Source organism: Narcine bancroftii, chromosome 14, assembly GCF_036971445.1.
Source record: "Narcine bancroftii isolate sNarBan1 chromosome 14, sNarBan1.hap1, whole genome shotgun sequence".
Lineage (NCBI taxonomy): Eukaryota > Metazoa > Chordata > Chondrichthyes > Torpediniformes > Narcinidae > Narcine > Narcine bancroftii.
The window spans coordinates 17302088-17314418 of NC_091482.1; the positions used below are offsets into that span (position 1 = coordinate 17302088).

General features: G+C 37.6%; 1 protein-coding gene and 1 long non-coding RNA gene across 6 annotated transcripts in view; one reads left to right on the forward strand and one right to left on the reverse strand.

The window, feature by feature from the left end:
- The window catches only part of wscd1a (WSC domain containing 1a), a 109645-nt gene that overhangs the window by 91704 nt on the left and 5610 nt on the right, over positions 1–12331 (forward strand). For all 4 annotated transcript variants that reach the window (XM_069912110.1, XM_069912111.1, XM_069912113.1 and 1 more), the window contains 3 exons: positions 3916–4090; positions 8799–8963; positions 11886–12086. In XM_069912110.1, the coding sequence (XP_069768211.1) occupies positions 3916–4090; positions 8799–8963; positions 11886–12086 (541 nt within the window). The remainder of the gene's footprint in view (positions 1–3915; positions 4091–8798; positions 8964–11885; positions 12087–12331) is intronic.
- Positions 1–12331, reverse strand: part of LOC138749985 (uncharacterized) — a 79418-nt gene that overhangs the window by 8916 nt on the left and 58171 nt on the right. For both annotated transcript variants that reach the window (XR_011348990.1, XR_011348989.1), the window contains exon 2: positions 6632–6777. This is a non-coding gene — a long non-coding RNA (uncharacterized lncRNA). The remainder of the gene's footprint in view (positions 1–6631; positions 6778–12331) is intronic.

Here is a 12331-nt window from a genome sequence, read left to right on the forward strand (position 1 = left end):
CCCTACTTGAGATGCGAGAAATCCAAAGAAAACCACAGGATGAGAAATAGCTTCTTGGGACCTTTCTTCTTGCATCTGTAGGAAGCTTCAGCTGGAACCAAAATGCAGCAATATCTCCAAGTAATAGCATCAAGAATGAAATTAAAATTCCGTGAGCAGTTCCGTTGGTGCCAGGTTAATGGCCATTTTTTAAGCTTCCATTTGCACCAGCATTGGAAATCAGAGAGACAGGAGAATTGAAAAATTTGGTCTTAACTGCCGTTTAAAAACCAGTGTTGAATTGTGCATTGTTGGTTCTGTTTCTACTTTTCAAAAGCAGAGCTTGATAAAGAGTTAGATGAGTTTTGTTTTCAGCTTGACTCTTTGCCAAATCTATAAGTTTTCAAAAAAATAATTTAGTGAATAAAAATCACGGGCGGCTAAGGGTTTTTTAAAAAGAAATTGTCAATTAGTTTGAGATGCAATATTGATATCTTGTTGGAGACTCCATTGTATTACTCTGAGCTGGGCCGTTGTACTGATGCCAGACTGGATGCTTGATGGGCAGTTGCACCCTGAGGTCAGCTGAATTCCTCAAAGGGAATGATTTCAACCTTTTTATTTTTGCAAATGTATCTGCTGACAATTTTGCAGAAACTTGGGAAGGGGTTAAGCAGAATAAAAATATAAGTTGCTGAAATTTGCAGACCACAAAATTGTAGTCTTGATAAAGGATTTAGATCCAAAACATTGATTGACCATTCCTATCCATGGATGGTGTCTCACTGACTGAGTTCCTCAAGGAATTCTTTGCACAGACCCTAAGTTCTGTTCTGTGGCAACGGACCTGGCATTGCCACTGTTGTGTTTAAACAGGCAAGAAAATTGACCTGACACCCAACACCTGTAAAGCAAACATGCTCTATCACTCTTGACAGGCTCCAGCAATAAAGGTCCACATCAAGCTTTTGGAAAATGTAGGTCTCTTCCCATTTCTCAGTGAAGGGGAAAAAAAAATGATGATATCTCCCAGCAAATCTTGGATATTGTCAGCAAAATAGGTTTTAAATTTCAAGATCTCGAACCTAGCATAAAGCACATGGTCTTCTAGATAGCTGTTATCCCCATCATTCTATGTTCTGAGACATGTATTGTCAGAGCAGTGGAGAGAAATCCTTTAAATCCACTTCAGGATCAAGGAAAATCATAACCCTGGGTCAGCCACGAGGCCTTGATTAGCCGCTGTTTGCTCCAAAGGTGCTTCCCATTGTCTGACACAAAACTCATGAAATGGGCACTGTTCTAATCTCCAATGTGGCAAGAGGTGATCAGGTTCTAAACCTCCAATGACATCCCTACCAATAAGATCTGTCAGCACTCATAATGGAGATGGAATATTCTGGATGGCCCTGAGGATGTGTATGGAGCATAGTGTAAACAGTGAAAAGAATGCACCAGCCATCCTTCACATGGCAGCGTCCATGGGTCTCACATTGGCTTCATCAACCACACTGAAAGCTGTAGAAATGGAAGCAGGAAGTGTGCAATCTTGAGAAACTACTCAAGACAAAAGAATTCCTGGGGGATAAAAACAAACACAGGAGCAGGTAAAGGACAGTTTAATTCCTTTCCCTATTTCCACATAGACCTGTCTGTTCTTGGTCAAAATCATAATTCTGATTTTGACAAATGGTCTTCAACCTAAAACGTTAACCCTGTTTCTCCCTCCACAGATGCTGTCTGGTCTGTAAGTATCTTCTGCACGTTTTTAGTTTGCTTAAGCTTTTTTGCCGTTTGCATTTGTACCAAAGAAGTATGTCACATCCAATCTTCTAGTGGATTCGTTCCCATTATACAACTTCAAAGCTCTGAATATGCCCATGTTGGGCTGTACATGCATGTCACAAATATCTAGCCTGGGACTCTAACGAAGAACTGACATTTATGCTGTACAATTGAAAACACCCTCTAACAGAAGGTTCTCAACCTTTCTCTTTCCATTCACATACCACTTTAAGTAATCCCTACGTCATAGGTGCTTGATGATTAGTAAGGGATTGTTTAAGGTGGTATGCGAGTGGAAAGAAAAAGTTTTAATCGTACCAAATTGACTCGTTATGTGAAGTTTCAGAACGCCAAAGGAAATGGGCCAACGACAATTTTTCTCAAGCAAAATATTTCACTAACAATTGGGTCTATTTATTTAATATGCATTAGCTTGTACCACATTTCTTACTGTTGGAGCTAACTGCATGCATATTGTCTGGCATGCTTCCTATATTGTCTATACTTAAAGCATTGCAATTATTGTAAAATGCTCTGAAGTTGTGAAAGGTAAAGGAAAGCTGTTTTTGTTCCTCAAAATTTGAGGACAAAATCAAGGATGTTTTCAGCACACAGAGAGGCTATTCAACATGTCACTGCGTGTTTCTTTTGTAACCCTGCAACATTCCCCCAGCTACTTCTGACTGGAAATAATTTAACCTTGAGATTCTAATTCAGATACCTTGTGTTTGGATTGTTTCCATAATTTCTTTAATGCAATATTGGAATTGGATAAATATTTTAGTATTAAATGTGGTTGTAATTTTGAGTGTTTTTCAGAGTTTTTCACTGCTCTAGACCCAATTGTTACTGAAATATTTTGCTTGCGAAAAATTGTCATTGGCCCATTTCCTTTGGAGTTATGAAACTGTTCACATGACGAGTCAATTAGGTCCAGATCACATCTTCTGCAGCCTGTCTGTAAATATACGTGAAAGGAATTTTTGCATAGCCAATAAGAAAAAAAAAGACACTCATTTATCACCGACTTTTGACAATCATACACTCAGCAAGGTCTTTGGCAGCTTGAGATTGTTCCTGATTTTGCAGGATAAGCAAATTAAATAGAAATTTTCCTGTGGTGTAAGACAGCAATCTCAAGAAATGTCACAATGTTATGGAAACCCTGACTGGAAGTGATAAATAATGAGATTATTTCTTCTTAACATAATTTATTGTGAATTCTATGAAGGGAACAACATCAAAGAATAATATTAAGCAATCAATTTTGTCAACTGCAGTACAACTCCGATTATCTGAAAACGGATTCTCCAAATTGCACATTTATCCAAAAAAAAATGTAAACTTGAGGAAATCCGAAACAAATCGGAAATCCTCATTCATCTGAAAATTTTTCAAAGCCAAACTGACTGGGGAGGTCGAGCTCCTTGTGGCACCGCAGACCTCAGGCTCCCGGTGTCGGTGATCAGTGGAGGCCAGCATGTTTTTGGTGAGATTTAAACATTGTTTTAATGCTTAAGAAGCCTTCCCTTGTTGTTTGCTATATTTTAAACACTGTTACAAGTGATTTGCTGTTGCCACTGAACTGTTTTTAAAAACTGTTCATTGGACATGAGCCTGGTCCCGACCATTTCGGATAATCGGAGTTGTACTGCGTCATACATAATGCCTTGGTTCATTGCATTAAAGTACAAAAAAAATTGAACCTAAATTTAAATGTATCACATTTTATCCTCCCAAAATAAAATTTCCTGGAAAAATATTCTCTATCAATGAATAGATTTTAATTTCAAAGGATTAGTGCAACATGTGTCAAGTGTCACTATTGAAAGATAAATTTCTAGGCAAAGATTTCCAGGATTTAAATTCATTCATCATATGAATAAGAACATTTGCCACTCACTAAAAATGTATGAAATTACTGTGTATGAACCATCTTCCTCATTGTGAGCCAGGGTTTAAATACACAAAGTACTGTTCTTTATTTTGTATTGTGCAACATAATTGGCCTAGTTTAAAATGGTGTGCAGTCAGCATGAAGAGAGAGCTCTCTTCCTCAATTGACACCACAGATGCAATAACATGCAAGGTACCGGCTTAAAAAGAGATCCAGGAGCCCATGTCACAATCTCATGTAATTTTCCTTGACAGGAGTTTCCCCTCATTGTCATCAGAAGGACGGAATGTTACTGTGGATTTGCCACAACTCACTTCACGCTTCATGACATTGTGAACGACCGACTCTGTGGGAGGCATTCAATTGACACGACAACAGAGTTCTTGGGAGATGAGAATTATTGTGTTATCTACCAGACTCCTGTTCAAGGTAAAATGAAACATCACATTCTGTGGCATAAAGGTGACGTAGATTTTAAAGCCTGAAGGAAATATAATTTTTTTCCAATAGGTTCACAACATGCACATAAATATACCCAGGACAAATGTACGTTTGGCCTAGCTTATCCATGTTGACCAAGTCGAAAGTTTCACCTCATACATGTCTAAATGTCTTTTGAATGTTTTAATCGTAGCCTCATCTTTAGCTTCCTCTGGAAGCTCACTACAGCTACCCTCTGAGTGGAAAAAGTTGTCCCTCCAGTCACTCTTGCATCTCTCTGCTCACACCTTAAATCTAGTCCCCCGAGTTAGAGCACAATTTAGCCTTGGAAAAAGACTGAGCATTCACCTTATTTAAACCCTTCATTTTTTTACTTAGCTCATGATTTTGGTTTTAAATTTAGACAGACAGCATGGTTACAGGCCCTTCTGACCCATGAGCCTGTGCCACCCAATTAACCTACACCCCCCCCCCCCCAGTATGTTTTCGAGGAAACCAGAGCGCCCAGGAGGAACCCTGGCAGAAACGGGGAGAATGTACAAACTCCTTGCAGACAGCACTGATATCGAACCCCGATCTCTGGCACTGTAACAATATTGCGCTAACCATCTCGCTAACCGTATATTTGAGATCATCGGGTTATTTGAATCTTGTGATTTTCTCTTAATGTTTTATTTGCATGAACATATTTAAGTATTTTCAATGTTGATACAAGCCATTAACATTGCCATTAAGCACACATGTCAAGATTTCTATGTGAATGCAAGGACTTGAAATTACGGAGCAGAATGTTCTCAGTGTGGCCAGTCTAGTTTGTTTCTTACCGGGAGAATATCCCAGGTTTAAGGCTGTTGTGAGCAGTGACATCCTCTACTGCACAGTGCTTTGCCAACCAGCAATTTCTCTGCTGTCCTGTCAATGGTGTCAAAGTGCATAACCATTCAAACATTTTTAAAAATATTCAAGAGCTATTAAGTCTACTGTTACAAATTTGCTTCGCTGCGAGAAAACTCTCTTTTTCTATTGTGCAACATTTTCAAGTGGAATTCCCAGTTTTTTTTTGGAGAAGTTAATACTCTTCAGTTCCAACCCTTAGTGGCCAGTGACTGCACCATTCCCCACAGCAGACCGTGACCTCCCCGAGTACAATTGCATTGCTAAATTAGGGTCACGTTTGTGTAATACACTCCAATTTCCACATGAAATAACATAAATGTTTTCATGAGCAGATGAATAAGGTACCATGGACTTAACCACAGGAAACTTCTAAACGTGCTTAATTATTATATTTAGTTTAGAATAAAAATATTTTTACAAGATCCCTATGGTTGGTTTAATTTGTGGGAATTCAAGGATTTATTTCAAGGAAAATCTAGTCAACAAAATTACAACATTTTTAAATCACTTTCAATCTTTTAAGAGATGCTGTCATCTCCCAATCTGGTTTTTATACAAAAGCATGAATCAATGTTTTTGGTGTGGAAAGTAGTGGTTTTTAAACTTTTTCATTCCACTCACATACCACCTTAAATAACCCCTAGGCCATCGGTGTTCTGTGATTAGTAAGGGATTGCTTAAAGTGGAATGTGAGTGGGAAGGGAAGGTTGAGAACCACTGCTCTAGACCCGATTGTTACTGAAATATTTTGCTTGTGAAAAATTGTCATTGGTCCATTTCCTTTGGAGTCAGGAAACTGTGCACAGAACGAGTCAATTAAGTACGATTAAAACAATGGTTTTCAAACCTTTTCCTTTCCACTCACATACCACCTTAAGCAACCCTTTACTAATCACAGAGCACCTATGGCATAAGGATTACTTAAGGTGGTATGCAGTGGCAAGTGCAGGGGATGCAATGGCCCCCCCCCCCACCCCTGGCCTGCCCCTCCCCTGATCCAAAGCTGCTGAAAAATCAGTGTGGCCTGCCACTCATCATTTGGTACGTGTCATGGCATCTTTTTTACATGCTCACTCCCCCGAACTTTAGAACCTGGCTACGTTTCTTGTGGTATGTGAGTGGAAAGAAAAAGTTAGAAAGCCACTGATCTACTAAATATCTGCCTCGAAGTGAGAATCTATTTGAAACACCAATGAGAATCCCAAAAAGCTATGCTTACATCAACATTTTTGGATTGAGGAAATGATATAAACAACTTTTGCTTGGTACATGCTTGCGTATTGTTGTAGGAACATAATTTGGTCTCATTTGATTGATTCATCACAATTCATTTTTCTGCAATACTTTGTGTGATCCCTCTTGAATGGGGCACAGACTTAATGCAAGTTGGTATAAATAATTCCCATTTTATCCCTGTTTTGTTCAGTGTGTAATTATTTTCCTCTGTTCTTGTCAAGATGCTGTGCAGCACCCACTATATGTTGGCTGTTGAACAACTGACAGGTGTCTGCACGTTATTATAAGATTCTTTAAAAATTCAGGCTTAAATACACAGAAACCTGCATAATTTGTTTTGAGAAGCCCACAGATAATTGTCACTTTTATAAGAATGAGTACTAAATTCTCACTTACATCAGCATGGTCACCACTGGGTGATTCAAGTTGCTTTGAGTGTTGATTTTTAATTGGAATATTCCACAGGTGATCTACGATTTTTTTTTGTTTTGTTTACAAAACCTCTGGTAAGTGGAATTCAAGCAATCGGCAGCTTCAGGCAACTAACAAAAAAAAGGAGGAAAATAAATAATAGGTAAAAATACGAACATTTAAAATGGTAAAAGTAAATTTTCTCTGAGGTAACACATAAACTTTTGCTGAAGATCTGAGGAAATATTCAGCCAGCAGGAGTGCTTTGCTCATAGCAGCTGTTTGAATAAAGTTACCCAGGATGAAGAGCTGGTTGATGCCACTCACCGTTGGGGTGATGCTTAGTAAGAGTCGCACCAATCAGAGGCTTTATCTGTAAACTTGGGGGGTGGGTTAATAACCTATTCTGTTATTGTTTGTCTTTTGGGCGGCTCCACGGAGGGGGGAGGAACTTGCAGATGCAGTGACGGTTAAATGTTTTCAAAGAATGTGACTGAAAATAAAGTAAAATGGTTTATATATTCATTGCAAGTGAACTTTGTTCGGTGTTAGTAGAGAATATATGTTTTTGTCTTTTAACTGTTTATTCTTACTGTAGGTGTATCAGTTAGGCATTGTAAGAGAAAGTCTCAAGCAACCAGAAAATACACTTATCCAGCACCTACCAATCCCCATAGGTACCAGATACATGTGGGAAAAAAAATATTCATTGGGAATGAATTCTGACCCCATTCGCCTTTTAATTCTTGGAGTAAATTTTATTCTTGATGTACACAATGCATGCTCAGTCACTCCGGCCCAAGTGCACGGATCAGATTATCTGAGCACTGCAGACGTGAATGTAGTAGCACAATTATGGATACTGTTGCGTGACGAACTCCTACTGTGGCAATGAGTGAGTGCACAGTCCCTGATGCCTGCTGACAGATGGAACCAATGATGTAAACTAAGAACAGAATGCAAAAGGGGAGCAAGGCTTTCCATCACAATTTAAAGGTTGATTAAATAGCTTGGGTGGTGTAATTAGAAATTGAGGAGTAACATCTAGGTTGAAGGAGAGAGCACCTGACAATTTTGTCTCCTTTAATTCCCTAATTTATCATATAATTAAGTTACTTGCATGGTGTAGTAATATTTTCTACTCTTTTTCTCAAGAAAACCTGATCATTTAAATTAGATTAAGATTAAAATATTTGTTTGTTTTCCAAATCCACAGGAACATAGCCGTTAATGTCAATGGCTCATCTTGGAACCAACTAGCAGACCAACTCACCAGGACAGCAGGAAGAGTTTAATGTGAAAATTAGTTACGTTGCTTAGAGTCAACAAGAACGATTGTCGACATGCAACATGTGGAAAAACTATCTCAAAATTGGGCGCTTTATTTCTGACTTTGGATTTTAAATCAAAAAGTGACAATTTTAAAAGTGATTCGGAAAGGGAGTAAGCTAAGAGAATGAATCTGTTCCAAAATGATTCATAGGAGGAATTTTCACAGGATTGAAGTGGAAATATTCTTGCACAAATAAATTCCCATTAATTGTTTAACACAATGGAATCATCCAAGATCCCCAATAATGATTAGGAGAGTAGAATGAAAAATTTCAACCATGTATGTATGTGTTACATATATATACACACAGAATTATAATACAATATACAGAAGATATTTCAATCAGCTCACATTATAGTTTTTCCACATGTTGCATGTCTACAATCATTCCTGTCAATTCAAAGCACCGCGGGCAAAAGCATAACTAATGTTCACATTAAACTATTTCTGTGTGTGTGTGTGTGTATGAATATGTGTAAGAATGACAGAAAATTATATGTACTTGCAAGTCAATATATTTTGAATAAATCAACAGAACACCCTACTGGACATGAAACACCATTAATTTAAAGCCTTAATTCAAAAAATTTAAAATGCATTCAACTTAAATGAAAATGTTTATTTCCTCTCTCAACATCTCAAAAATTAAAATGTCTGAAACATTAACTATCTTTCCCCACAGGTGCTGCCCATCTCAAAGAATTTTTAGCAGTTTAATCTCATTTTTTTCATCTGGTGTATTATAATTTCTGCAAAGAAATTATATCAGGAGAAAAGAAAAACCAGTGACATTTAGAAATGTCTTCCTTTTTTTTTCAGATACCAGATGTACAGACAGGAAATTTCTGCCTGCTAAAACGAAGGTAATGGTTGCTCTCTCCAGCTTCCCAGGCGCTGGAAATACTTGGGCCCGGCATCTAATAGAACACAGTACTGGATTCTACACTGGAAGCTATTATTTTGATGGAACCCTTTATAACAAGGGTATGGAAAAGTTACTGCTTTAGTGTCCCACATCTCGTGGGTAAAATGACATTGTTTTAAATTATATTTCATCTTTAATTGTTTGCCTATTTCAGTCACTCTAATTAGTCACATTTGAGGTATCTGTTTCATGTGATTAAATTTAGTTTTGTGGAGGCAACAATAGTTTATTTGATCATCAATATAGAGAAATAGAAAACAGAAGCCAAAGCCCACTGCTAATCTTAGAGTTTTCTTCATCATTGCATGTGATGGCATAGGTTTTGCATGCTGATGGTTAGTGTTAGGTTATGATTTGAAATTCTAATACTCCAGTAAAGCAAGGAAATGTTTATCTAGTGGCAAGTGGACGAACCTCCCAGTCGATCGAGTGTGCTGCGTTTCGCACTATTTATTATTTCCTCCGCATTGGAGAAACCAAACATAAATCGATCACCTGCTTTTATTGCACAGGGAGCTTTTACTTGATTGTCTGTTTTTAAAAATAGGAATAAGAATAGCCAGGCCCTCTCCCCCATTCCATCAGATTATGGCTGATCTGGCTGTGGACTCGGCTTCACCTACTTGCCTTTTCTCCATGACCCTCCGTTCACCTTCAATGGAAAAACTGAAATTTAATGTGGCAGACATATTCACTACTCTCTGCAATTCCTTCTCAGCTGCACCCTGAGGCAAAGTCCCCGAGTTCTGGTTTCACCTTCCAGTGGAAACCACTTTCCTCCCTCCATTTTGTCTATTACTTTATGAATGTAGTATGTTTCTATAAGATCTCTGCTCATTCCTCTGAATTCCAGTCCCAAGTGACTCAATCTCTCCTAACAGAAAATCCCCTTGTTTCTGGAATCAAGTTGGTGAACCTCCAAAGCCTCTGTTCTCCTTCCACTCTGATTCAATATATGCTTGAGACCCAGCATCTCTACTTCCACCTGGGAATGATTCAACCTTTCAAACTTGATATAGAGTTCTACAATTTCTGATGACACATTATCTGGGTCAGAACTGCCCAGTTCTGCTGTAGTCCTCCGCCGTTAATGATAGCTGTGTTTTTCTCTCTTTATTAGCATGGCCCAACCTGCTGATTTGTTTGAGTTCTATCTTTTGATCTACTTGCATTAACTTATCAACCACATGGGTTCACCAGTAGCCTAGCGACAATTTCGGCATCACTCTATTGGAGAGGTTCCCCTTGTCCTATAATTTCTTCCCCCACCAGTCTTGGCATAATCTTTGACTTGAAACGTTAACTCTGTTTCTCTTCAGAGAAGCTCGTGGACTTGCTGAGCCCATTTTTAAAATTTTGTATTTATCTCGTGATTTATCTTTTTAAAATATTTTAATTGATTTTCAGTAATGATAAGTTTGTACAGAACAATTATGGAATGTGCTACAGGAGAAAAAAAATAAAGAAAAGCACTGTGAGAATAATCATACATATGAATTCCCAAAGCACAGCCATAATAAAAGATTGGGCATAATAAATTTAAATTTAATGATAATGTTGATGAGATAAAGTAGCTTACTCTGAAGTGGGACACCACAGCGCCAAAGTTCTGTATTAACACTGAATTTAGAGATTATGGTAACAGTCCATGAATGGGCCCCATAACATTTGGAATCTAATGTTTGAATCATTAGCCTGCATATCTAATTCTTTTCCAAATTTAAACAAGACATTGTGTCCCTTAGCCATTGTGCATGAATAGGTGGGGAATTGTAAGCTACTTAATCAAAATAGCATGTCTGGCTAGCGATGAACTAAAAGATAAAATATGACATTTAATTGGAGTTAGTAAAACATTGTCTTCTCCAAGAGTTCCAAACAGAGCAACTAAGGGATTTGGTTCTAATTTTAAATTGAGAATCACCATTAATGTTTGAAAAACTTCTCTCCAATATTTTTACAAACTGGGACACATCTAGAACATATGAATTAAAGAAGCATTAATTTATAATTTGCATTTATACCTGAGTAAAAACGAGATAATTGGAGTTTTGACTTTGATTGATCGTTTTAATTCTATTAAAATGAACATTCTACCTAAATTTTTATATCTCTTCCAGTCGATACCAATTTTTACTCCCAAGTCGTTTTTTGGCTCACTTGATTTGCTTATATCGTCTTGGCAATCAGATTTCAATCCGGTTGTTAAATACAGTTTGAGAATATGGGTGCAGCTTAGACAGTATTTTGGATTTCAGGGCTTTTCTCTTGCAAGCTCCATTTTGTCCAATCACCTTTTTCATCCTTCCTTGCAGGATTCAGCTTTTAATAATTGGTGTAGATTGGATATTAAATGTTTTAAAAACCTCCTTATTGATAACAGTTTTGCATCTTTTGAACAATTGTTTGGAAAATTCAGTTTACCAAAAGCTTTTTTTTTAGCTATTTACGTATCAGGCATTTTATTCAATCTCAGATCCCTGATTTTCAGAGTTTCTGAGGTGAATACTCTTGATGCATTTTTTTGGATTACTACCTTCCAGTAAAGGGTTATTATCTCGTGGCTTATGAGCCCATGTTTCTGAAGCTAGGCAATATCTATCTTTCAAGCTATTATTTTAACTTTGGCATAATTGCTTAAGATCTTTAGCAATGATTAAAGAGATTATTTGGTAGAGATGGTGTGGATATGGTCTAAAATGGTATGACATGATGCATTGTGCCACAAAATGAGTAATATCCAGCTGACTTTAGGATTGATTACACCCAAGAGTCAAAAGTGATGTGTATGTATAGCGATGATATCTTTTCAACAAACATCTTCATTACCAACTGATATTCACAAGAAGCTGTTTTGCCAGCTTTGGGCCCACAGACAAATAAATCTTAATCCTCTTTTTGAATCAACTCATCATTATTTTGTATTGTAGCACCTGTAAGATTCATGTTCAATGCTAATTTTTTTAAATTTTCCATGTTAGGTTTCAAAGGGGAAAAGGATTACTGGAAAAGTGGCCGAACCATCTGTGTAAAAACGCACGAGAGTGGGAAAAGAGAAATAGAAACCTTTGATGCAGCCATTTTATTGATCAGAAACCCTTACAAGGCTTTGATGGCAGAGTTCAATAGAAAGTGTGCTGGTCATTTGGGATATGCATCGGAACGCCACTGGAAAAGCAAAGGTAAATTGGTGTACCTAGTAAGGCTCTGACAGCTGAAAATCTCTGAGCAAACCAAATGCTAGTTAATATCAGACATGGTAAACCTTTGAGGATTGTTGTCCTTCAATCACTGACATGAAAGGTGGTTTTGGTAGTGATAGCGTATTGATACGTTGGGACCGAAATGCAGTGCATTTGCTGTTTGTGACTGGCTACTTCGTGACCTCCTAAACACTAAGGGAGGTCTAAGATCTGTCAAAAATTAG